Below are 25,110 nucleotides of genomic sequence, written 5' to 3' on the forward strand. Positions count from 1 at the left end.
AAGTTCCCAGAGGGCAGAGACCAGAGCTATGAAGAATTATTCTCAGACCTTGAGACCTCATCAAGGAACTTTACATTTTCCCAATTGGATTTCAGAATTGCTGTGGACCAGTGACTCCTTTGTGCCTTCTCCTTTCCTCCCTTTTGAGCAGAGATGTCTATAGCAATTATCCTCTGTTTGTTCTACCACAATATGTTGGGTGTATGAGAGGCAGATAAATTGTTCCTTTAGTTTCACAGGTGTATATAGAGAGAAAGACTAAACCTGAGGAGCTCTACTTAATGAACTACACTGAGGACATTCACATTCACATTCACATGGACATGATTTAGATGGTAAGATTCTGGACTTCGAGCTAATGCTTTAATAAGATGAGCCTTTTGATAGCCTTGGGAAAGAATTAGTGTATTTTACATATGAAGGAAGTGCAAACAGCTTTTTTGCCAGAGGGTATAAGCACCCTCTGATGGATTTAAAAGCATGTCCATAAATTCTTTGCTACTTCTCCCTTTAAGTGTGAGCTGGACTTAATGATTTGCTTCTAACGAAGAGAATACGGTGGAAGTAACGGTAGGTCATCTTCAATATTAGGTTATAAAAGACCATAGCTTCCAGTTTGGGTGCAATCTCTCTCTTGCATCACTTGTTCTGAGGCAACACGTGAAATGAGAGGCCCTATGGAGAGGTCGATGTGACAAAGTTTCCTGTCAACAGTTATGTGACTTTGAAAATAGAACCTCTACCTTCATTAAGTCTTCAGAAACTTTAGTCTTGGTCAAGAGTTTGACTGAAATCTTGTGAGAAACCTTGAGCAGAAATATCCAGATTGCTGATCCTCAGAAACCATGTGAGATAGGAAATGTTTGTTGTTTCAAACTGCTAAGTTGGTTACGCAGCAATAGATAACCTCTACACTCTCTACGCAGCTCCCTCCTCTCTGGTACTGTATCCTGTAAATTCCAGTCATCTTGCTCTGTCTTCTCTTCTTAACTCAGCTAGTCTTCAGGGTTCTGTTTGGATTCCTCCTCCCTGTGCTGAAGCTTGTAGACTGCCTCCAGATAGTAAGCTGGGGAAATTGTAATGATCACCTGTTTGCTTCCTTTCTCTCATAGTCACAGTCCTAGGCTCCCGTTGTCCAAGATCTGAAAACCATTGTTTTTTACATTTTGTCTCTTTTCCTTAATTGCTTAAGATGAGAGTTAAATCTGGTTCCTGTTACTCTATCATGGCCAGAACTAGCTTAAGTCTTGATTTCGATTTAGATGTGAGTGCTACTGGGAGTTGATATCCTCATGCAGCTCAGTGAAAGGGTTCTTTGTATTTTCTTAAGATTTTAATGTTTTTTGGAGAGGAAAGGACTTGAGATTAGCTTTACGTTGTGAGAGGCTTAGGGCCAATGAGTGAGGAGAATGAGGAAGGGCTGAAGGCCTCAAAGCAAACTTTCTACACAGAGAAGCATGGGTTATAAAATGCAACATGTGAGCACCTGGGTATAAGAACAGTTGGTTCCACTTACTCTGATGCTTTGTCACTTACCTCCACCCCATAAAAGCAGTGCTTGGTTGATGCTAGCTACCATCTGGTGACATATGTAGTGACCTGTCTTAACCAACATGTTTTTCCCAGCTGCTCTTTTCTTCCTCTAAGGTTGGTAATGCACACACATGTCACAGTCTTGCCTTTCCTCCTCTATTTCACCACTTACATTTTACTTAATTCCAAATCAGGCTAGTTCTTTTTTTTTACATATGTACATACTCAAACCCAATTTAACTGATGCTCTTATTTGCACCTCTAAGTCTCTTTTACATAAGCACAAAATTTTCACACAGTCATTTCTTTCTTAGGCTTATTCTCTGTGTAAGCCAGATAAATCATGCTGATAGTAACTGATCACCAACAGATCTAGACTTGTAATTCTGGGTCAAGGAGTTGGAATAAAATACCATACAGAAATCAATATCTATCATCTTCTAAAGCATCTTAGAGAATTTCCACATGCATTTGGTATATAAATCATTGTATTAGGGTGATGTAAAAAAGGTATATAAAAGAAATCATTCCTACCTTTTCAAAAAATTGATAGTCTAGTAGAAGAAATATGTACATGAGTCATTACAACACAAATGATTTATAAAAGCCTTTGAAAATATACAAATAAATTATAACAGTATTTCAAATAGGAGAAAGAGTAGAGACAGTTGGGAATTAGGCAAACTTTTCTGTAACAATCAATAGTAACCTCTACTGTAAGGGATTGGAATGGGTTAATGGCTATATATAGCAGGGGAAAAAAGGGAAAGATGGGAACTTACATAGGCAACCTGTGCTTTTAAATATATTTAATTTAATCGTATGGCTCATCTAGTTTTAAGGAATCACAAATGTATTCCAATAAATACACACAATGTAATATGCATTCCTTCTACAGTTTTATATTTTTGTTGATATTCTTGTTAAAATTACATGAGAAACATTTTATTTAACACTCAAATCCTTGTGGAGGTGTTTCATTGAAACTAACCTTCTGTGTTAAAAATGTGCTTTATTTCTTAAAAATAAACTGCCTCTGATTTCTTGTCTAGTTTTAACTCTGTAGAGTCCCATAAAAAGGAGGGTGTAGGCTCCTAAGTAACCTAGATACCTCGTGAGTGTCTGGAAACCCACACCCACCCTAGTTACTCCAGCTTTAGAGATTTTACAAGACAAGGTTTGCAGACAGACACACCTAGAGTGTCTTTATGTTTGTTTTTAATCTCTGGACAACTCAAAGGAAGTATTCTAGTACCCATCTTATTCAAACAATGGCTTTCCTTTGAAATAAGATCATCTGCCTCCCTCAAAGGCATACTAGTCACCTTTGACACTAGCAACAGAAGGGAAAACAACAAAGGATGTGGGGAACCAACCTCAGTGCTGGAATTTTTAAAAACTGATTTGCATTAACTCTTATTTCTAGGTGTCTGGCCTAGTTCAGAGGGTGCAAATGGCAGGTTAGATCAATCACCCTTGAGTCTGATGTGAAAGGTTTGATGTGGCCGAGAAAGAGGTGCAGAGAGGGGAGTAGGTACTAGGAAGAGCTGTAAGAGAAAAAGCAAGAATATTTAAGGTTGAATTGCGCCCCAAAGACGAAACATAGCAAAAACACATTTTTTAACGGAAAAAAAAAAAGGCGAAATAATCTCACTTGGCCTGAGATCTTTAGAATACAGTATTTAATGCCGGTCTCTTTAATCTCACCCTCATTAGGAGTGTGTGTGTGCATGAGTTAGAGAGAGAGAGAAACTGAGAGCACTGATGAATGGGAAGCCGGAAAGATAAGGTGGGATAAGGGGCTCTGAAATGTCAGGGTGTCTACTGTCCTGGGAACTTTTGAAGCACACTCCATGACGAATTACATTATCTCCAGGCTTAGAAAATTCCCAGAGACAAAGATGGGAAGAAAAATCAAAGGTCTTTGGTAAATGGGGCCGCTGCTTTGTGCTCAAGTCTGCACTAAGTTTGGCTTTTGTGTGATGTGTGGATGGGGGTAGAACTCCACTGAAGGAGGAACCCGAGTAAGGGGGTGAGCTGGGGAGGGGACGGCCCTTCTACCTGCACACACCTCAGCAGGGAGGAGGGGGTGCCGCGTAAGGATGCAAATCCGGCCTCCCAGAGTGGCCAATCAGGAGTCGGGTGAGGGAATTTGGTTCCCCACCCCACTCCAACCGGGCTTGTGAGCACGTGTGCGGTGTTCTGGGACCTTTGTCCCGCAAAGTCTCGCTTGGCGGGCGCCCCTTGGTCCCTTTTTCTTGTCGGATCCTCTTGAATCTCCACACCCCACCTCACGAATCGTGTCTTCCCCTCATCCCCTTACAAATTCCCTCCCGCGCCGCTGCGGGTAGGAGCCTGGAGCCCTCCGGTCCCGAGGACGGTGCGAAGCGTGGCACGCCCGGCTGCTGGGACCGTGGCACCAGCCCCTGGCAGTTTCGCGTGGGTGCAGGCGGCTAGCCTCTGCTCGGACACCGCGGCGCTCCTGCCCGCGCGGGGCAGTCCTCCGCCTGTCCCGAAGCAGCGCTGCCTGTCTTGCGCCGGCCGGCTCTCGGCTGACTGTGGGGCTGTCCTGAGGGGCTCCGGAAACTCCTGCGACGTCCAGAACACAGAAAATAGACTCATCACCTAATTCGACAGGGAGCCGGAGCGCTGCGGGGCCGCGCGCTGCCTGCCCCCGCTCCTCCCCACCCCCACCCCCACCCGTGCTCCAGCAGCCTCTCGGAGTCACACAGCAAACCCCCCCCCCCCCCCCCCGCGGCAGACAAAGGGCCTGGGCAAACTCGCCGCCCGGCCTCCTTGCGCTCCGGGAGGCGGCGGCGGCGACTGCGGCGCTGGCGGCGGCTGCTGCGACCGCGGTGGATCGCGCAAGGAGGCGCGCGCGGGGCCGGGAGCGCGGTATGGGGAAGAGCCGCGAGATGCGCCTGACTCACGTCTGCTGCCTTCTCTACCAGCTGGGGGTCCTGTCGAATGGGATAGTTTCAGGTAAGTTCTTCCGTGACTTTGGACTTGCTTTCCACCTTCCCCCACCGGAGACCGGGCACGCACGGGTCGGCAGGGCTGGCGCAGCTGTGCGCCGTGAGCAGGGCTCCACGGGAAGCAATAAAAACCGGCGTGCGGTTGCGGGTGAGAGGGTCACGCTCCTGACCGAAGCGCACTTCTCGCGGCCTCATTTCAACAACGTGGAATGCTTAGTTTTTCTCTCACGAGAGTAATAAGATTTGCAAAGGTACGTTTACAGCACCTGGAGGAAAATTGGGACGTAAAGAAATTGATAGCTCTGCCTTGCTCTGGCAGATACTTAAGGAAATCATTTAATTGTGCTGGAGTCTTTGCACCGGTTTTCTTTTCTACAGCTAAGTGCTGTCACCAAACTTTGCAGCCCCACTCTTCCCCTCCCCCTGCCCCGATAATCATACTTTTATTTTGAAAGTGCTGGGGTCTGTAATCTGATCGCTAGGCTTCAGGGGTTGCGAGAGTTTCAGGGGCTAGACGGGTGGTCTCCAGCGCGTTACCCGTGAGCCCTGTGTGCGGAGTGTGTGCCCGGGGACGCTTGTGCTACTGGAATCGCGGCACCTTAAGCCTCGCACTTCTCTGTCTGCCCCGCCCGCAGGGCTGCAGTTCGCCCCCGACCGCGAGGAGTGGGAAGTCGTGTTTCCTGCGCTCTGGCGCCGGGAGCCGGTGGACGCGGCCGGCGGCAGCGGGGGCAGCGCGGACCCAGGCTGGGTGCGCGGCGCCACGGGCGGCGGAGGCGCCCGAGTTCAGGCGGCCGGCAGCTCCCGCGAGGTGCGCTCCGTGGCCCCGGTGCCGCCCCAGGAGCCCGCGGAAGGCCGGTCAGAGCCCCGGCCCCGACCCCCGCCGCCGGGGGGCGAAGAAGACGAGGAGCTCGAATCGCAGGAGGTGCCGCGGGGATCCAGCGGGGCTGCCGCCCTGTCCCCGGGTGCCCCGGCCTCGTGGCAGCCGCCGCCCCCATCTCCCCCCCCGGCGCAGCAAGCAGAGCCGGACGGCGACGAGGTACTGCTGCGGATCCCGGCCTTCTCTCGGGACCTATACCTGCTGCTCCGGAGAGACGGCCGCTTCCTGGCGCCGCGCTTCGCGGTGGAACAGCGGCCGAGTCCGGGCCCGGGCCCCACGCGGGCAACAGCCGCCCCGCGCCCTCCGGCGCCACCCGACGCCTCCTGCTTCTACACCGGGGCTGTGCTGCGGCACCCTGGCTCGCTGGCCTCTTTCAGCACCTGCGGAGGTGGCCTGGTAAGCGCCTTTCCTTCCCCAGCTCTCCTCTTCCCCCTGCCACTCCTCCCTCTCCCCCTCGTAGACCAGTCTGATTTGCCTGCACCTCATCCCCTTACGAAGTGCGCCCTGACCTTGGCCCTAGTCTGCACCCCCTGCACGGAGTCTCTACCGTGTACTTCCCATACAACATTTCCAGGGCAGTGAATCTGAAGGCTAATTGTTTGGATTAATAGCCTTCTGCTAGATGGTCATAAGTTTCTTCATAACACTGGGTAAAACTGTCTCCTTGCAATTCTTCCCACTGGTTTTATTTCTGCTTTTCAAAATAAGCCCACCACGTGGTGTCTTTTAGGAGACTGGAAGACAACCGGTCTGCTCACTGCTGAATCTCCTCCTTGTTTGCCCCTCACCCCCAGTTTCTCATCTATTATCTCATAGTTTTTTTCATGTCCCACTTCAAAGCTGTCAGAACAGTCCTCTAGGGAGTTACGTTCTGACAGCTGTCTGGAATTTAAACACATTCACGCTCACACGGGACACCTGTTCACTGTTCCTGTGAGAAACGAGGGGAGAAGGAGTTAACTCAAAGGCTGCGAGCAGTTGGCTAATGGATGACATGAGAATCCAGTCAGTACTTGAAGGGTTATGGTTCTATGATTTAACATTTCTTTTCTAAGGTTTACATTTTACTTGGCAAAAGTTTCTTTTCTTTTCTCCACTCCATGGAGGAAAATAGCAGGGATGAGAGCCTGGCTAAGAGGCCTGTTGGAGCTAGAAAGTAAAAGCCATTTGCCCTGTCTGAATAATACAGATCATCATTCCATTTCCCCCCCTGTCTTTTGACCCAGGGTTTGGGATAATTGTTGCCTCCTGTAAGTTGACCTTTACTTTGTGGTAAAGTATACATAACATAAAACTTACAATTTTGACCATTTTTATGTCCAGTCAGTGGTGTTAAGTACATTCACATTGTTGTGTAGCCATCAGCACTGTGGACTTTACTGTTGGTTTAAGGCAAAACCCACAAAATATTGTAAACACGCACGTGATTTGTGGCTTCATTTTGATATTCCAAGTGAGCCATTGATGAAATCCACAAGGACTTCTCTGAAAGCAACCTGCTCATTTGGAGAAAAATCCAATAGTAATGGACAGCAGAAAATATCAGCACAATCAAAGGCACCCAAAGCCATGAAATGGAAAAAGATGGTTAAAAATCCAAACAAAATGAAACTGGAAATTTTTACCTATACCCTTCTGAGATACCACAGTCAAATGATGTAAAGTGCCACACAGGACTGTATTTTACCAGATGCTCATAATGATGAATATTCAAATATGGTCATTTTTAGCCATGAGTGGAAAAAAATGGCATGGAAAAATTACATGAAAAGCTTTTAAAAATGTTTTTTGTGGAGCGGATGTTTGAACACTTCACTGGGGGAAACATTTTGTGGGGATTTCATTGTCCACCGGTTTTTGGCCGGAGATTAAATAATTACATATAGAAAGTTCCTGGTGCGGTAGAAGCAATAGGGGATAAAGCGTTTCACTGTGTTGAAATGTGGGCTTTTGGTCAGATTTTCCAAATGAGCTCTGCCTTCTCTCCATACTTAAAGGAGCAAAGTTAGAATTATGAGTAGGTTTTTCATAGACTGAATAGGAGTTTGACATACCTCCCTGTTTATCATGTTGGACTTTTACTCACTTTTCCTATTAGCCACATATGTATGTGTTCTGAACTGGGAAGTCTTTGTTGTTGAAGAAAACTGACATTGCTAGCAATACAGTGTAGCAGTCAGACTTTGAGTAAAAAGTTAGGCAAATAGCCAAGAAGGTTGGGTTTGTTACTCCAGACTCTGTCATGCCAGCCCTTTCCCTTATGAGGGTGGATTAGGAAAGGGAAAGCATAATTTGTTATCTGAGCTCTGACATTGGCCTGTTCCCTACTGATTGACAAGTCCCTTTCCTCTCTGGGATCTAGTTTTCATAAGTAAAATGAGAGAATCTGATGACTTAATTAAAATTGGATGATAGAATGAAAATTTTGTTGCATGCTAAATATATTCTAGAGCCTGCACTAGGGGCTCACAGATTAGAAGCACATCATATACAAGTAGATACGACACAGGTGGTCATGAAACAGTGACTTAGCAGCATGTTAAATCAGATGTTATGCCTGAGGTTAAACCACGCTTGGGGAGTTGGGGAAGGCTTCCCAAGGCAGAGTTTCAGTGGATTTTGAAGCATGGGGAGCCTTTCTCCAGGCAGGAAAGGGCTGGCAGTGTTACAGATAGAAGGAAGAGACTGAGTGGAGATGAGAAAATGCAGAGCCTAACAAGCGAATGAAAAAAAAAAGTTTCTTCCGACGAGGCCAGAAGGTGCAATAAGGGGAAGTGATCCTAAACTGTCTGGTGAGATCAGACCTCAAAAGCCTTGTCTGCCTGAGTACAGGCTTTTTCTCTTTAACTGTTGATTATCGAAGGATTGCATTCTTGTTTTTCTCTATTTAAATTCTGTGATCCAGTAATTCTAATGTGAGGCATCATGATGTCTTTATATGAAGGTGCATTCTTTATAAATGCAACTCCTTTAGTTTGCAACAGTTTTTTCTTCTCAGTAAAAGCTTTCTGACTGTCAGATGCACAGGAAAGAGTAGATTACAAAGTACACCTTCCCTTCCCCTCTCTCAGTAGCAAGTTTTACCCACTTGTGCCTGAACTCCTCAACACCTTTTGAATTATTACATATTTGAAAGGTTCTAAATGTCTCTACCAAAGGAAATAGATAACAGTTATCAAGTATTGCAAAGCGGTGAACATTTGTTAAGACTGGCCAATTCATTCTCCAGATATCAATCTAACTTGTGCTATAAAGGGAAAAGTGATTGAATGGAGATTTTGGTTACAGGTTCCAGTGTTGCCTCTTCAAAGTACTTAATCTTTCTGGATCTTATTTCCCTTATTTGTAAAATGCACAAATTGTATTTGTATGTCTAGCAATTAATGTATGAAGTGTTCTTACTATTTTCCCTTATTAGTCTCTAATACTGAAAAATAATTGAGATCTAATGGGCACATAAGTAATATTAAGTAATTAAGCATTTATTGAACGACTCCTTTGAGCAAGGCATTTTGTAAGTACAGAGAACACAGAAAGGAGATGAGAAAGCCTTGGTATGTTTCAAGGAGTTCCCAACCTGGCTTGCCAGTCACAGATATAAATAGGGAAATAAAGTAGGTTGTGTTACATACAGATGTAGGAATGTCCCAAGTGCTATGATGATACTCTCTTGTTCATCTCTTCACTTCCAGAACATGGTAAGATATCTAGTTTTTAGTAGGCATCCAGTAAAAATCACTGAATAGAATATTACACATATAGTACGTTATTCTGATTTAAATAGTAATCTCTAAAAAATTGAAGTACAAAAAGCAACAAATTAAATTTCACGAAAGAGTGAAACAATCATGTTTGCTCAAAATTAACACTTTTTTAACAAAAGCACACCTAAGCACTGGGCCAAGATAAACTACATCAGTACATTCCTTGCCTGTGATTCTCTTTAGATTGATGATTACTGGCTATCAGTAATATTTAGATTACTTTTCCAGGATGATAAAGAGTAACTACTAAGACTTACTTAAACTTAGAGTTTTATAAATTTAGAGTTTTATATAGTAGTTATGCTGATTAGCTCTTCATGCAAAATCTGCAGCCTTGTGTAAATTCCGTTTTTTGTTTCTTGTTTTTTTCAATTTACTCCCTTATGCGAATCAAAGTATTTGGTACCATGGGAAGTTTTGAACACTTAAGTATTTGGAGGCATCCCTTTTGGACAAGGAACTTTATCAAGTACCAGTATGGAAATAGGAGAGGAGGGTATGAAGACAGGGAAAAGGTAGTACATACCTAGGAGAACTGGAGTAGAAGTGGAGTCAACATCCAAATGAAAAAAAATTGCAGAATAACGTCACACATCCAGCTGCTTTGTTCAAGCCAAATCTTAGGAATGACAGAAAAGATATTCTAAATAAATCTAAAGCAGTATTCTAAAAGAATGCCATCAGTACATCCGACATTTTGAGTATCTTCTGAAAGACTGCAAACAGATTGGATTGGATTAATGGAAAACATATAGATATTAGAGAATATGTGTGAATGCAGGCAGCTATGGCAGAGGTGCTACTGCACTTGCAAAGAAAGAGAGGGCCATGAGCACAAGGGGCCCTTGAATAACAGCACTATTGGTTTTGTCTGCTGTCCAGTTGTGCCAGGTAGCAGAGGCCAAATGTGTGTCCCTAGGCAAGAGCGGAGAGAATAGTAGTAGAGCTTTCCCGGACATGTGGGTGACACCAGAGGATAGAGAGTCTCCACTCTCAAAAGTTGAGCCATTGACTTCCTGCATGCAGTAGATGGCCCTACTTGTCCCTCCAAATAACTAGAGGAGAGCTGGTCACAACAGATAGGTGAGTAGGAAACCAACAAAAAGAGATGAGCTGACACCTAAGAATATCACACTGTTAAGAAAACAAACCATATAAAAGAGAGTCATCAAATTGGTTGATTAAAACCATGAAGCAAAAATCTTACTAAATAGAATACTTTAACTGAAAAATAAGAGTAGATATATATTCGTGGAAAAAACCAGGACAGCTGCTGTCTGTAAAGAAATGATTAGATACGGGCTTCCCTGGTGGCGCAGTGGTTGAGAGTCCACCTGCTGAAGCAGGGGACACAGGTTCGTGCCCCGGTCCGGGAAGATCCCACATGCCGCGGAGCGGCTGGGACCGTGAGCCATGGCTGCTGAGCCTGCGCGTCCGGAGCCTGTGCTCCGCAACGGGAGAGGCCACAATGGTGAGAGGCCCGCATACGGCAAAAAAAAAAAAAACATTAGATACAATGGAACTCACATTATATGATTATTAGAATTAAAAACTCCATAGATGAACTGGTAAGTAAATTTGTGACCTAGAAGGCAAACCCAGAAATTGTCCCAGAATAGAACATAAAGGACAAATGGATGCAAAATACGAAAGAAAATTTGTGAGCCATGAATCATAGATTTAGATGGTCCAAATTTCTTTTTTTTTTTTTTTACATCTTTATTGGAGTATAATTGCTTTACAATGGTGTGTTAGTTTCTGCTTTATAACAAAGTGAATCAGTTATACATATACATATGTTCCCATATCTCTTCCCTCTTGCGTCTCCCTCCCTCCCACCCTCCCTATCCCACCCCTCTAGGCCAAATTTGTTTAATGGGAGTTAATTTAAAAAAATAAGTTAAAGGAGAGAGTTTTAAAAATGCATGCAAATGAACCCTAAACATTTGATTCTATATACGTCACCAAAATATACATTCATTAGCCAAGCTTTGGATGTGAGGCCAGATACTACGCCTTTGAGTGTAGGTCAGATAACTGGTGCTCCTGGTGAGCCTTACTCACGATGCACCAAGACCAATTTCCAATATAGGTTTCTGTATTTGGAATAAAATTTAAAAGACAAATGCAAGGCAATTTATGTGTAGAATCCTGGACTTTTAAAACTTTCAAATCTTGTACAGTTTCATCCCAAATAAAATTGCAGCACTTTTTGTTTTTAGCAACTTAATCTTTCTCAGGGTTTTCCAAAGTTTTCATAGAAACAAAGACATCTTTTGCACTCATATTTCACTTGCATTAATATTTAGGTTTGATTAAATTATGTAATTACAAAATGTTGTGAACATATGTTCAAGCAAATACAGCTGATTCTTGGTGAACATACAGGCTGACTGGTGGAAGTAATTGTTTGCAACAAGACAAGAGAGGAATCTAAGCTCAGTGAGCGTTGGGCATACTGCATGCCTCAGTGATCATGTTTTCTGGACGGTGTGGAGAGTGTTATTTAATTCAGTAATTTGAGATGAATTGGTTGATGGAACTGGTGTTGGTTAGGTAGAGGTTAAAGAGAATTTTTTTGTATCAGAATCAAATTTGCCCCATAAATAAAGGAAGACACATGTCTTCAGACTGAAAGACCAACCACTAAACAGAGAGTAGCATAAGGAAAGAGAGACCCAAACCTAGACTCATTGTGGCAGAATCTTAGAAAATCAAAGATAAAGAGAAAATCCTACATGTTTAATAAAGGGAAGATGATCTACAATAAGATGAGTGTCAGATTGATGTTAGAGATTGAATCAGTAATACCAGATGCTAGGGGGTCATGAGTTGATAGCCTCAGATTTCTGATGAAATGTGATTTTGAATCCTAGATTCAGCCAAATTACCATTCAGACCTAAAGGCAGAATGAAATCATTTTCAAAATTACAAGGACTCAGACTTTACCACACAGAACCTCCAAAAAGTTATGCAATGAAAATCTTCCTTCAGCAGCCTTTCCCCAGTTATTGCTCAGTATCCCTTCCTAGAGGTGGCCAGGGTTATTAGTTTCTAGCGGGTGAGCTAGAGGTAATTGACACATAAACAAATAAAATGCATTAAGAGCTTTTAAAAGCCACATTATTTACACACACACACACACACACACACACGCACACACTGTTGTGTGAGATTATCACATAATGAGTGTCTAAAGAGAATCCCCTTTCTGTTTTGGTACTTCCATTTTATCTGATTGCAAAAATGTGGCATAATTTCCTTAATCAGTTTGGTGTGGATGTACGTTTAATGGAGTCCAGTATTTTCCTTTTATGAACAGTGCTAAATGAATAAGACTCTGTAGATATGTCGTTCTGCCTATGTCATGCCCTTGTCAAAGGGCAAATGTATTGGTAATTTGGGGGCAATATTGCCTGATTGTACCCCATGGAGGTATGCCACTTTACACTCTCAGGTCAGCAGAGAAACAGAGTACGTCTTTCAGCTATGCTGTCACCAATATAGGTATTAGTAAAAATTTTGATCTTTGTAAAATCTAATGGGCAAGAAGTGTTATCTCAAAGTAGTTTTAATTTACATTTTTTTCATATTAATGGTGAGACTGACCATCTTTTCATATTTTTATTCTCATTTCCTTTCCTATAAACTTTCTGTTCATTTCTTTTACTCATTTTTCTATTAGGTGTTTGGTCTTTTTCATTTCTAATTCCAGTGCTCTTTTTCTATGAGTATATTATTTATTTATTTTTAATTTAAATAAGTAAATTAATTTATTTTTTGGCTGCGTTGGGTCTTTGTTGCTGCGCGCAGGCTTTCTCTAGTTGCGGTGAACGGGGGCTACTCTTCGTTGCCGTGCGCGGGCTTCTCATTGTGGTGACTTTTCTTCTTGCGGAGCACAGGCTCTAGGTGCACGGGCTTCAGTAGTTGTGGCTCAAGAGCTCAAGAGTGCAGTCTCAGTAGTTGTGGTGCACGGGCTTAGTTGCTCCACGGCATGTGGGATCTTCTCGGACCAGGGCTTGAACCCGTGTCCCCTGCATTGGCAGACAGATTCTTAACCACCGCGCCACCAGGGAAGTCCCTTTCTATGAGTATTTTAAAAAGATAAATGTTAATAACAAAATAATACAAGCTGAGTGTAGAGAGTTTAGAAAATACATAAAATAAGTCATCTGTAATCTTAACATCCATAGATAAGCACTGTTAACTTTCTTGTGGATATGCTGTAAAGGAAATATAAATACCGAATAAACATTCACAGTTTTTTCAAATGTATTAGGAAACTAGGGAAAAATTTTTCTCAATCATCACTTTTGGTTCATAGATTGGCACAGATTGCAGATTAATAGTATCTGGTGGGCACGCTTGGGGAACACTTAACCTTATACATTGTAGGGGAGTAAATTGGGTAGAGCCTCTTGTGTGGTATGTATTTAAATTTTAAACATGCTTAGTTTTCAGCAATTCTGCTTGTAGGTATCAATATTAGAGGAATATTCACATAAGAGCAAAAGATTTATGTATAAGCCTATTCATCGCAGCATTGTTTTCAAGAGCAGAGCACTCTAAAAGTTCATCAGTAGTGAGCTAGTTACATCTATATACTGTGCCGAATACCCAGAGAACAAAACGGTAAATAGTTCTTGCTTCAAGGTCCTTACAGTTTTTAAGGAAACTTCTCTTTGCCTCAACTTGTCCTACCTGTCTTTTTCACGGTACTATTAAGTGTTCAGTGTTTCCTTATCAACTTTAAGTGCACATCTCCTTAAACCATCCATGGTTTTCCTGTTTAAAAGTTAGAACGGCATGAATGATTTTGTTCCTGCTGACAGTGACACATGGAAGATGTTTCTGTACTTAGAGTGGCCAATATGCAGACACTCCAGTCTTTTTCTAAGGGAGTGATATAGTGAATTCTAGTAAAAAGAATCATTGTGCTGATGGAAAAAGCGATATTATACATTAAAAGTTAATAACCCCTTTAATCATGTGTTAATCTGTGTCTTAGTGTCCTGAGAGGCTTCAGGCATGGACCAATTTTGTGAGAAGAAATTTTGTTTATTTAATAATATTTATTAGATAATATTTAATATTAATATATACTTATTTGAAGTTTATTAGGTGAATCATAAAAATAGTATACCTTTTTAAATTCAGGAAATTCTGTATAGCAGTCTTAAAACATTTTTTATGCAGTACTAAAACAGAGCACATTTTTATTGAGTTCATGTACAATTGAATGTTTCTGCTTAATTACAATTACATTTTTACCCAGATGGTTTTATGGCTTTGTGTTTGCAAAATAAAGAATAATCAGAGGAGTTCCAGGTTCCTGATAGATGGGAATTGTATTGAGTTAGGGAAGTAATTGACGTATTTTAAAGCACCGAGAGAACCAGTAGTCCCCCTTGGATTATGATTTGTTGGTGGGGGGTGAGGTGGGTGGATGGGGGGTGTTCCTGAAGGGAAATTTTAAGGTTCCCACAACCAAGTGAGGACCATAATTTGATGCAGAGTGCACTTAGGGTGCAGCCATAGTGAGCACATCATCTTGTCTCCATCTCATCTTTATTCTAATGCCAAGCCCTAGACTGAGAGAAGTGAGAAAATGGGAACTCAGCCATTTCAATGCTAACCAGATATTCGTACAGGATTTTTGCATGGTGGTGTTAAGAAGGCCCTTGGGGATTAGAAAGTTTAGTACTTGCCTTTTCCAGCTGATTTCATTTCATAATGAACATCCGTATATTTTCAATACATTATTAACTGCTTAGGCTTTAACGCAGATGATCAGGGAATGGAGCTGATGAGCCAGTTTCAGCATTATTTAAACAGCTCCTGCCTTCGTATTGCTTTCCAATTAAACTTATCAGACCTAAACCTTTTTTTTTCCTTCACAAGCATATGAAGCTGTTTGGCCCCAGATTTTTCCTCTTCCCTCTGCCTGGCTTCACCTAAAATATATGACCACTTTCTGCAGTGAACCCACACCATCGGCTTTTAGATCATGCTTCTTGATGCCCTGTTTCTTAAAGTCTGGTGTGCAAGCACCTGTATCAAAATCACGGCAGTGGGGGTGAGGTAGTGGGAGCTGGGAATTCTCCATTTAAAATGAGAATCCCAGATTGAGCCTCAAAACTAAGAAGTGTATTTCAAAAGAATCCAAGGTAATTCCTGTGCAGGCTCAGATTTGAGGGCAGCCACTCTAGTGGCTCGGAAAACTCCAGAGCTCAGGATCTTTAAGGACTGGATTTGCATCCATCAAACTTCATATCCTATGTGTCTTGAATGAATTTTAATACTGTCTTTCAGCTCCAACTATACTAAACTTGGATACCTCCTGTCCTTACCTTTAACATCTTTCCAGGAACCCACTCAGATGCCATTGAGCTAGCAAGGATTTTATGAATTTCAATTATTCAACAGGCTATAAATGTGAACTAGTTGGGAGATGATATAATGGGACCTTAATGCCAGTATGAATGTTTTCCTACTCTTTAGGTGAAAAAGTATACAAAAGTCGAAACTTGCTTCCCATTCTAGAATTTGGAAGTAAATAGAGATGAATTATTTCAAATTGTCATCAACGGTTTTATGGGTAATATAGCAGGAGACTTACTCCAGCTGTTTCATGATAGTTACTGTAGTAAAATAAAATTTATCAGAAATAAAGGAAGAAACATACCTTCAGATTGTAAAGGGCCTACCATACCACCAAGTTTAGATGTGGCTAAGTGAAGACTGAGGCACATTGTAGAGGCATATTAGAAAATAAGTGAGAAAATTAGAAACTCTTTGTGAGAGATTATCTACACTGGAATGGCAGAGCAGTGTGGTCAGGTTAAGAGGACTTTGGAGATGCATGAGAATTAAATGGTGAGCTATCTCAAATGGCAGAAATAACCTAACAAGGCTTATCTGCTCATTCATATTGCAAGAATTTGGATGTTAAGAGTCCTGTAAAACTCATTAGGATTAACAGTCAAAAAACATTAACATGCTAAGAGGAGTGGCCAGGCAGATAATTATATCAGCTAATCTGATTAGTGCAAATTGTCTATCTCCATTATAATTTGGATTTGAATGCACGTAGTGGCAACTAAAATGTGATAGGTACATTTCCATTATAAAAGTATTATATTACCAGCAAATATTTTAGTGTGCCCAGTTCATAGATAAGCAGTTCATTTATTGACAGAGGAACTTATGTATAGATAGCATAGGGTCTTCACAGTGTTGACTGGTTGTGTGCTTACGGATAAATAGAACTTCAGCAGTTTATTACAACAAAATAGAAAGTCTGAGTAATTTATTGTGGAAATAACAATTATGTGTACACATACTTAGCAAAGTATGAGTAATTCATTGTGGAAATATCTGTCTTTTAAAATTTAATTATTTGGTGCTCCATTTTGTTTACTAACGTGGATAATTCCTGTGTCTCTGTAGATCTCCAGTTAGAATTTTGTCACTTCAAAATAGATGGTTCTAATTAGTAATGTTTTAAAAGGCATTGAACTGGTATTTTACGGTGAAAGTTCCTACGTAGAAATTTTTCTAAGTAGAACCTAATTATTTCTCATTAGTAAGATAGATTCAAGAATATGTCAAGCTGATTTTTCTAGGGTAAATCATTTAAATCATTTAAAATGTGACAAATTGAAAAGGATACTGTGAATATTTTTCCCCCTAATGTCTTTTTTTCTGGTATGATTTACATACCATAAATTCACCCCAGTGTGCAATTCAATGATTTTTAGTACATTTACAGAACAGTGCAACCATCACCACAATTTAGTTTTAGAACATTTCCATCACCCCAAAGGGGTCCCTCACATCCATTTGCAATCATTCTGTTCCTATCCCCAGTCCCAGGCAACCATTCGTCAACCTTCTCTTTTTATAGATTTACCTTTACATTTCATGTAAATGAAATCATATAAAATTTGGTCTTTTGTGTCTGGCGTCTTAAACTTAGCATAATGTTTTTGAGGTTTGTCCATGTGGTAGCATGTACCAATAGTGCATTCTTTTTCTTGCTGAATAATAAGTCATTGTTTATTCATCCATCAGTTGATGGGCATTTGGATTGTTTCCACTTTTTTGCTGTTATGAATAATGCTAATATAAACATTTGTGTATAAGTCGTTGTGTAGATATATATTTTTATTCCTCTTGGGTAGATACCTAGGAGTGGAATTGCTAGGTGATATGGTAAATTTATGTTTAATATTTTAAGAAACTGCCAAATTCTTTTACAAAGTACTGCCAATTTACGTTCCCACCAGCAATTTATTAGGGTTCCAGTTTCTCTACATCCTCATCAACGCTTGTTATTGTCTCTTTTTGATTTAAACTATTTTTGTGGCTGTGCAGCAGTATTTCATTGTGGTTTGAATTTGCATTTCTTAATGACTATGTTGAGCATCTTTTCATGTCCCTTTTTATAGCCATTCATATATCATCTTTGGTGACATGTCTATTCATATCTTTTGCCTATTTTGAATTAGGCTTTTTGTCTTTCTGCTATTTAGTTTTAAGAGTTCTTTGTATACTCTGGATGTAAATCCTTTGTCAGACATAGGATTTGCTAATGTTTTCTTCTAGTCCAGAGGTTTCTGTTCCTTTTCCTGATGGTATCTTTCAAAGACAGTTTTTATAGATTTTGAAAAAATCCAATTTATTTTTTCCTTTTACGGAATGTGCTTTTGATGTAACTAAGAAGAACTCTGTCTAACTCAAAGTCACATAGACTTCCTCTTATGTTTTCTTCCATAATTTTGGTTATTACATTTAGGTCTGTGATGTATTTTGAGTTAGGTTTTTGTGTATGGTGTGAGATAAGGATTTGAATTAATCTCTTTGCATACGTATATCCAATTTTCTCTCAGCCCCTTTGCTAAAAAGACCATCCTTTCCTAATGAAATGCCATGGAACTTTTGTCAAAAGTCAACCATAAATATGAGTTTACTTTTTTACTATTAATGCTGTTTTTTAAATTTATATGTTTATCCTTATGTCAGTACAATACTGTCTTAGGAGGCTTTATAATATATTTTTTAATTGGGGAAATTCAACTTTGATTTCCTTTTTCAAAGCTTTGTTGACTATTCTGGATCCTTTGCATTTCTGTATAAGTTTTAGGACCAGATTGTCAGTATCTGTGAAGAATCAGCTGGGACTTTGATAGGAATTGTGATTAAAGATAAATTTTGGGAGAGTTTCTATCTTATAAACAATACAGAAGATTTTTGTGCTATCTGGAAATTATTATTACTAAAGCATTCATTAGGGGATATCTTTGAATACACTGTTGACTAATTGACAAAATTAGCTACTGATACCCCATATTATAGTGGACACGATTTAAAATTCATAATCTATGAGAACAAGTATTCAAAGCCACTCATTTGGAGTTATACAAATAAAGTATACAAAATAGGAAGTTACAAAGATGTAGTGTCTTTGTAGGATTAGGACATGAATCCACATATCAGACTCTAATTTTTTTAAATGTTGTATTTATGAGCTTCTTTTATTTAAAAAATATTTTTCTTTTCCATTATGGTTTATCACAGGATATTGAATATAGTTCCCTGTACTGTTACAGTAGGACTTGTTGTTTATCCATTCTATATGTAATACTTTACATCTATTAATCTCAAACTCCCAATTTACCCCCACCCCCGCTATTACCCTAGGCAACCACAACTCTGTTCTCTATGCCTGTGAGTCTGTTTCTGTTTCATTAATAAGTCCATTTGTGTCATATTATAGGTTCCACATATAAGTTATATCATACGATATTTGTCTTTCTCTGACTGACTTCACTTAGTGTGATAATTTCTAAGTCCATCTATGTTGCTGCAAATGGCCTTATTCCATTCTTTTTTATGACTGAGTAGTATTCCATTGTAAATATACACCGCAACTTCTTTTTTAAAAATTTAATTTATTACTTTTTATACAGCAGATTCTTATATCTATTTTATACATATTAGTGTATACATGTCAATCCCAATCTCCCAGTTCATCCCACCCCCCCCACCTCTTTCCCCCCTTGGTGTCCATACATTTGTTCACTACATCTGTGTCTCTATTTCTGCCTTGCAAAACGGTTCATCTGTACCATTTTTCTAGATTCCACATATATGCGTTAATATGTGATATTTGTTTTTCTCTTTCTGACTAACTTCACTCTGTATGACTGTCTCTAGGTCCATCCACGTCTCTACAAGTGACCTGATTTCTTTCCTTTTTATGGCTGAGTAATATTCCACTGTGTATATGTGCCACATCTTCTTTATCCATTTATCTGTCAATGGGCATTTAGGTTGCTTCCATGACCTGGCTATTGTAAATAGTGCTGCAGTGAACATTGGGGTGCATGTGTCTTTTTGAATTGTTTTTCTCTGGGTATATGCCCAGTAGTGATATTGCTGGGTCGCATGGTAATTCTATTTTTAGTTTTCTAAGGAACCTCCATACTGTTCTCCATAGTGGCTGTATCAATTTACATTCCCACCAACAGTGCAACAGGGTTCTCTTTTCTCCACACTCTCCAGCATTTGTTATTTGTAGACTTTCTGATGATGCCCATTCTAACTGGTGTGAGGTGATACCTCATTGTAGTTTTGATTTGCATTTCTCTAATAATTAGTGATGTTGGGCAGCTTTTCATGTGCCTCTTGGCCATCTGTATGTCTTCTTTGGAGAAATGTCTATTTAGGTCTTCTGCCCATTTTGTGATTGGGTTGTATGGTTTTTTAATATTGAGCTTCATGAGCTCTTTATATATTTTAGAGATTAATCCTTTGTTGATTCGTCTGCAAATATTTTCTCCCATTTGGAGGGTTGTCTTTTCATCTTGTTTATAGCTTCCTTTGCTGTGCAAAGGCTTTTAAGTTTCATTAGGTCTCATTTGTTTATTTTTGTTTCTATTTCCATTACTCTAGGAGTTGGGTCAAAAAAGATCTTGCTGTGATTTATGTCAAATAATATTCTTCCTATGTTTTCCTGTAAGAGTTTTATAGTGTCCAGTCTTAGATTTAAGTCTTTAATCCATATTGAGGTTTTTTTTGTGTATGGTGTTAGGAAGTGTTCTAATTTCATTCTTTTACATGTAGCTGTCCAGTTTTCTCAGCACCACTTATTAAAGAGGATATCTTTTCTCCATTGTATATCCTTGCCTCCTGTGTCATAGATTAGTTGATGCATGGGTTTATCTCTGGGCCTTCTGTCCTGTTCCATTGATCTATATTTCTGTTTTTGTGGCAGTACCATATTGTCTTGATTACTGTGGCTTTGTTGTGTAGTCTGAAGTCAGAGAGTCTGATTCCTCCAGCTCCATTTTTTTCCCCTCAAGACTGCTTTGGCTGCTCGAGGTCTTTTGTGTCTCCATGCAAATTTTAAGATTTTTTTGTTCTAGTTCTGTAAAAAATGCCATTGGTAGTTTGATAGGGATTGCATTAAATCTGTAGATTGTTTTGGGTAGTCTAGTCATTTTCACAATATTGATTCTTCCAATCCAAGAACATGGTATATCTCTCCATCTGTTTGTGTCATCTTTGATTTCTTTCATCAATGTCTTATAGTTTTCTGAGCACAGGTCTTTTACCTCCTTAGGTAGGTTTATTCCTAGGTATTTTATTCTTTTTGTTGCAGTGGTAAATGGGAGTGTTTCCTTAATTTCTCTTTCAGATTTTTCATCATTAGTGTATAGGAATGCAAGAGATTTCTGTGCATTAATTTTGTATCCTGCAACTTTACCAAATTCATTGATTAGCTCTAGTAGTTTTCTGGTGGCATCTTTAGGATGCTCTATGTATAGCTGGTTTCATGTGATCTGCAAACAGTGACAGTTTTACTTCTTCTTTTCCAATTTGTATTCTTTTTATTTATTTTTCTTCTCTGATATCCGTGGCTAGGACTTCCAAAACTATGTTGAATAATAGTGGTGAGACTGGACATCCTTGTCTTGTTCCTGATCTCACAGGAAATGCTTTCAGTCTTTCACCATTGAGAATGATGTATGCTGTGGGTTTGTCCTATATGGCCTTTATTATATTGAGGTAGGTTCCCTCTATGCCCACTTTCTGGAAAGTTTTTATCATAAATGCGTGTTGAATTTTGTCACAATCTTTATCTGCATCTGTTGAGGTGATCATATAGTTGTTTTTCTTCAATTTATTAATATGATGTATCACATTGATTGAATTGCATATATTGAAGAATCCTTGCATCCCTGCAATAAATCCCACTTAATCATGGTGTGTGATCCTTTTAATGTGTTGTTGGATTCTGTTTGCTAGTATTTTGTTGAGGATTTTTGCATCTATATTCATCTGTGATATTGGTTAGTAATTTTCCTTTTTTGTAGTATCTTTGGTTTTGGTGTCAGGATGATGGTGGCCTCATAAAATGAGTTTGGGAGTGTTCATTCCTCTGCAAATTTTTGGAAGAGTTTGAGAAGTATGGGTGTTAGCTCTTCTCTAAATGTTTGATAGAATTTGCCTGTGAAGCCGTCTGGTCCTGGACTTTTTTGTTTATTGGAAGATTTTTAATCACAGTTTCAGTATCAGTGCTTGTGATTGGTCTGTTCATATTTTCTGTTTCTTCCTGGTTCAGTCTTGGAAGGTTGTACTTTTCTAAGAATTTGTCCATTTCTTCCAGGTTGACCATATTATTGGCGTAGAGTTGCTTGTAGTAGTCTCTTAGGATGCTTTGTATTTCTGTGGTGTCTGTTGTAACTTCTCCTTTTTCATGTCTAATTTTATTGATTTGAGTCCTCACCCTTTTTCTTGATGAGTCTGGCTAATGGTTTATCAATTTTGTTTATCTTCTCAAAGAACCAGCTTTTAGTTCTGTTGATCTTTGCTACTGTTTTCTTCATTTCTATTTCATTTATTTCTGCTCTGATCTTTATGATTTCTTTCCTTCTGCTAACTTTTGCTTTTGTTTGTTCTTCTTTCTCTAGTTCCTTTAGGTGTAAGGTTAGATTGTTTATTTGAGATTTTTCTTGTTTCTTGAGGTATTGCTATAAACTTCCCTCTAAGAACTGCTTTTGCTGCATCCCATACGTTTTGGAACGTCGTGTTTTGTCATTTGTCTCTAAGTATTTTTTGATTTCCTCTTTGATTTCTTCAGTGATCTCTTGGTTATTTAGTATCGTATTGTTTAGCCTCCATGTGTTTGTGTTTTTTATGTTTTTCCCCCTGTAATTTATTTCTAATCTCATAGTGTTGTGGTCAGAAAAGATGCTTGATATGATTTCAATTTTCTTAAATTTACTGAGGCTTGAGATGTGACCCAAGATGTGATCTATCCTGGAAAATGTTCTGTGTGCCTTTGAGAAGAAAGTGTAATCTGTTTTCGGATGGAATGTCCAATAAATATCGATTAAATCTATCTTGTCTGTTGTGTCATTTAAAACTTGTGTTTCCTTATTAATATTCTGTCTGGATGATCTGTCCATTGGTGTAAGTGAGGTGTTAAAGTCCCCCACTATTATTGTGTTACTGTCGATTTCTTCTTTTATAGCTGTTAGCATTTGCCTTATGTATTTAGGTGGTCCTATGTTGGGTCCATAAATATTTACAGTTGTTATATCTTCTTCTTGGATTGATCCCTTGACCATTATGTAGGGTCCTTCTTTGTCTCTTGTAATAGTATTTATTTTAAAGTCTATTTTGTCTGATATGAGAATTGCTACTCCAGCTTTCTTTTGATTTCCATTTGCATGGCATACCTTTTTCCATCCCCTCACTTTCAGTTTGTATGTGTCCCTAGGTCTGAAATGAGTCTCTTGTATACAGCATATACATGGTTCTTATTTTTGTATCCATTAAGTGAACCTGTGTCATTTGGTAGGAGTATTTAATCCATTCACATTTAAGGTAATTATCAATATGTATGTTCCTATTACCATTTTCTTAATTGTTTTGTTTTTGTTTTTGTAGGTCCTTTTCTTGTGTTTCCCACTTAGAGAAGTCCCTTTAGCATTTGTTGTAGAGCAGGTTTGGTGGTGCTGAATTCTCTTAGCTTTTGCTTGTTTGTAAAGCTTTTGATTTCTTCATCGAATCTGAGTGATATACTTGCCAGTTAGAGTAATCTTGGTTGTAGGTTTTTCCCTTTCATCACTTTGAATATATCGTGCCACTCCCACCTGGCTTTTAGAGTTTCTGCTGAGAAATCAGCTGTTAACCTTATGGGAATTCTCTTATATGTTATTTGTCATTTTTCCCTTGTTGCTTTTAATAATTTTTCTTTGTCTTTAATTTTTGTCAATTTGATTACTATGTGTCTTGGGTGTTTCTCCTTGGGTTTATCCTGCCTGGGACTTTCTGTGCTTCCTGGCCTTGATCGTCTATTTCCTTCCCATGTTAGGGATGTTTTCACTATAATCAAAATATTTTCTTGGGTCCTTTCTCTCTCTCTTCTCCTTCTGGGATCCCTATAATGCTAATGTTAGTACATTTAACGTTGTCTCAGAGGTCTCTTAGGCTGTCTTCATTTCTTTTCATTCTTTTTTCTTTATTCTGTTCTGCAGCACTGATTTCCACCATTCTGTCTTCCAGGTCACTTATCCGTTCTTTTGCCTCAGTTATTCTGCTATTGATTCCTTCTAGTGTATTTTTCATTTCAGTTATTGTATTATTCATTTCTGTTTGTTTGTTCTCTAATTCTTCTAGGTCTTTGTTAAACATTTCTTGCATCTTCTCGATGTTTGCCTCCATTCTTTTGCCGAGGTCCTGAATCATCTTCTCTATCCTTATTCTGAATTCTTTTTCTGGAAGATTGCCTGTCTCCACTTCATTTAGTTGTTTTTCTGAGGTTTTATCTTGTTCCATCATCTGGTACGTAGTCCTCTGCCTTTCATTTTACCTGTCTTTCTGTGAGTGTGGTTTTCGTTCCACGGGTTGCAGGATTGTAGTTCTTGCTTCTGCTCTCTGCCTTCTGGTGGATGAGGTTATCTCTACATCACATCTTCTTTATCTATTCCTCTGTCAATAGACATTTAAGTTGCTGCCATGTCTTGGCTCTTGTAAATAGTGCTGCTGTGAACACTGGGGTGCGTGTATCTTTTAGAATTAATTTTTTGTCCAGATGTATGCCCAGGAGTGGGATTGCTGGATCATATGGTAACTCTATTTTTAGTTTTTTGAGGAGTGTCTATACCATTTTCCATGGTGGCTGCACCAATTTACATTCCTGCAAACAATGTAGGAGGATTCCCTTTCTCTCCACACCCTCTTCAGCATTTATTTGTAGACTTTTTAATGATGGCCAATCTGACCAGTGTGAGGTGCTACCTCATTGTAGTTTTGACTTGCATCTCTAATAATTAGCGATGTTGAGCATCTTTTCATTGTGTTTTGGCCATGTGTACATCTTTTTTGGAAGAATGTCTATTTAGGTCTTCTTCCCATTTTTCCATTGGGTTTGTTTTTTTGGTATTGAGTTGTTCCTTGTGCTATACAGTAGGTCTTACTGTATATAAAATAGATGAACAACAAAGGTCATCTATTTTATATATCGTGGTTGTATCTTATTTTTTCTAAAATTGTACCTTTTATTAAAAACCAAAGCAATAAGTTTTCTCTGGTATTGTGAGTTTGGAGAGATGCCTGCTAGCTGTAGGAATCATGATTGGGAAAATGTTAGGGAAATAAAGGCCCTTAGACAGTTAATCTATTAGGTATTAATTTAATAGTAATATAAAGCAGCCTAGTAAAGGATAGAAATACTGTATTTATTTAATTCCAGTAGATACTTTTCCACATTTTTGCAACTCTTACATTAAAGGGTTTGTTATAACATTGACAGCATCTTAAGACTCTTGAAATTTGATATGAAAGCATATGTGAAATTGGTGTCACTTTAGGAAGTGAACGTTTATGAAGGCCTAGTTGCACTGTTGTCCCAGAACAACTTGGCTCGGAAAGTAAAAGGGAATGGTG

General features: G+C 39.6%; 1 protein-coding gene across 1 annotated transcript in view; it reads left to right on the forward strand.

Moving 5' to 3' along the window:
* The first annotated feature begins 4,430 nt into the window (after nucleotides 1-4,430).
* The window catches only part of ADAMTS19 (ADAM metallopeptidase with thrombospondin type 1 motif 19), a 279,661-nt gene continuing 258,981 nt past the window's right edge, over nucleotides 4,431-25,110 (forward strand). Inside the window, exons 1-2 of the mRNA XM_019924890.3 lie at nucleotides 4,431-4,515; nucleotides 5,144-5,781. Coding sequence (XP_019780449.1) covers nucleotides 4,431-4,515; nucleotides 5,144-5,781 — 723 coding nt within the window. The remainder of the gene's footprint in view (nucleotides 4,516-5,143; nucleotides 5,782-25,110) is intronic.

The sequence above is a fragment of the Tursiops truncatus genome, chromosome 3, assembly GCF_011762595.2.
Source record: "Tursiops truncatus isolate mTurTru1 chromosome 3, mTurTru1.mat.Y, whole genome shotgun sequence".
In the NCBI taxonomy this organism is placed as follows: Eukaryota; Metazoa; Chordata; class Mammalia; order Artiodactyla; family Delphinidae; genus Tursiops; species Tursiops truncatus.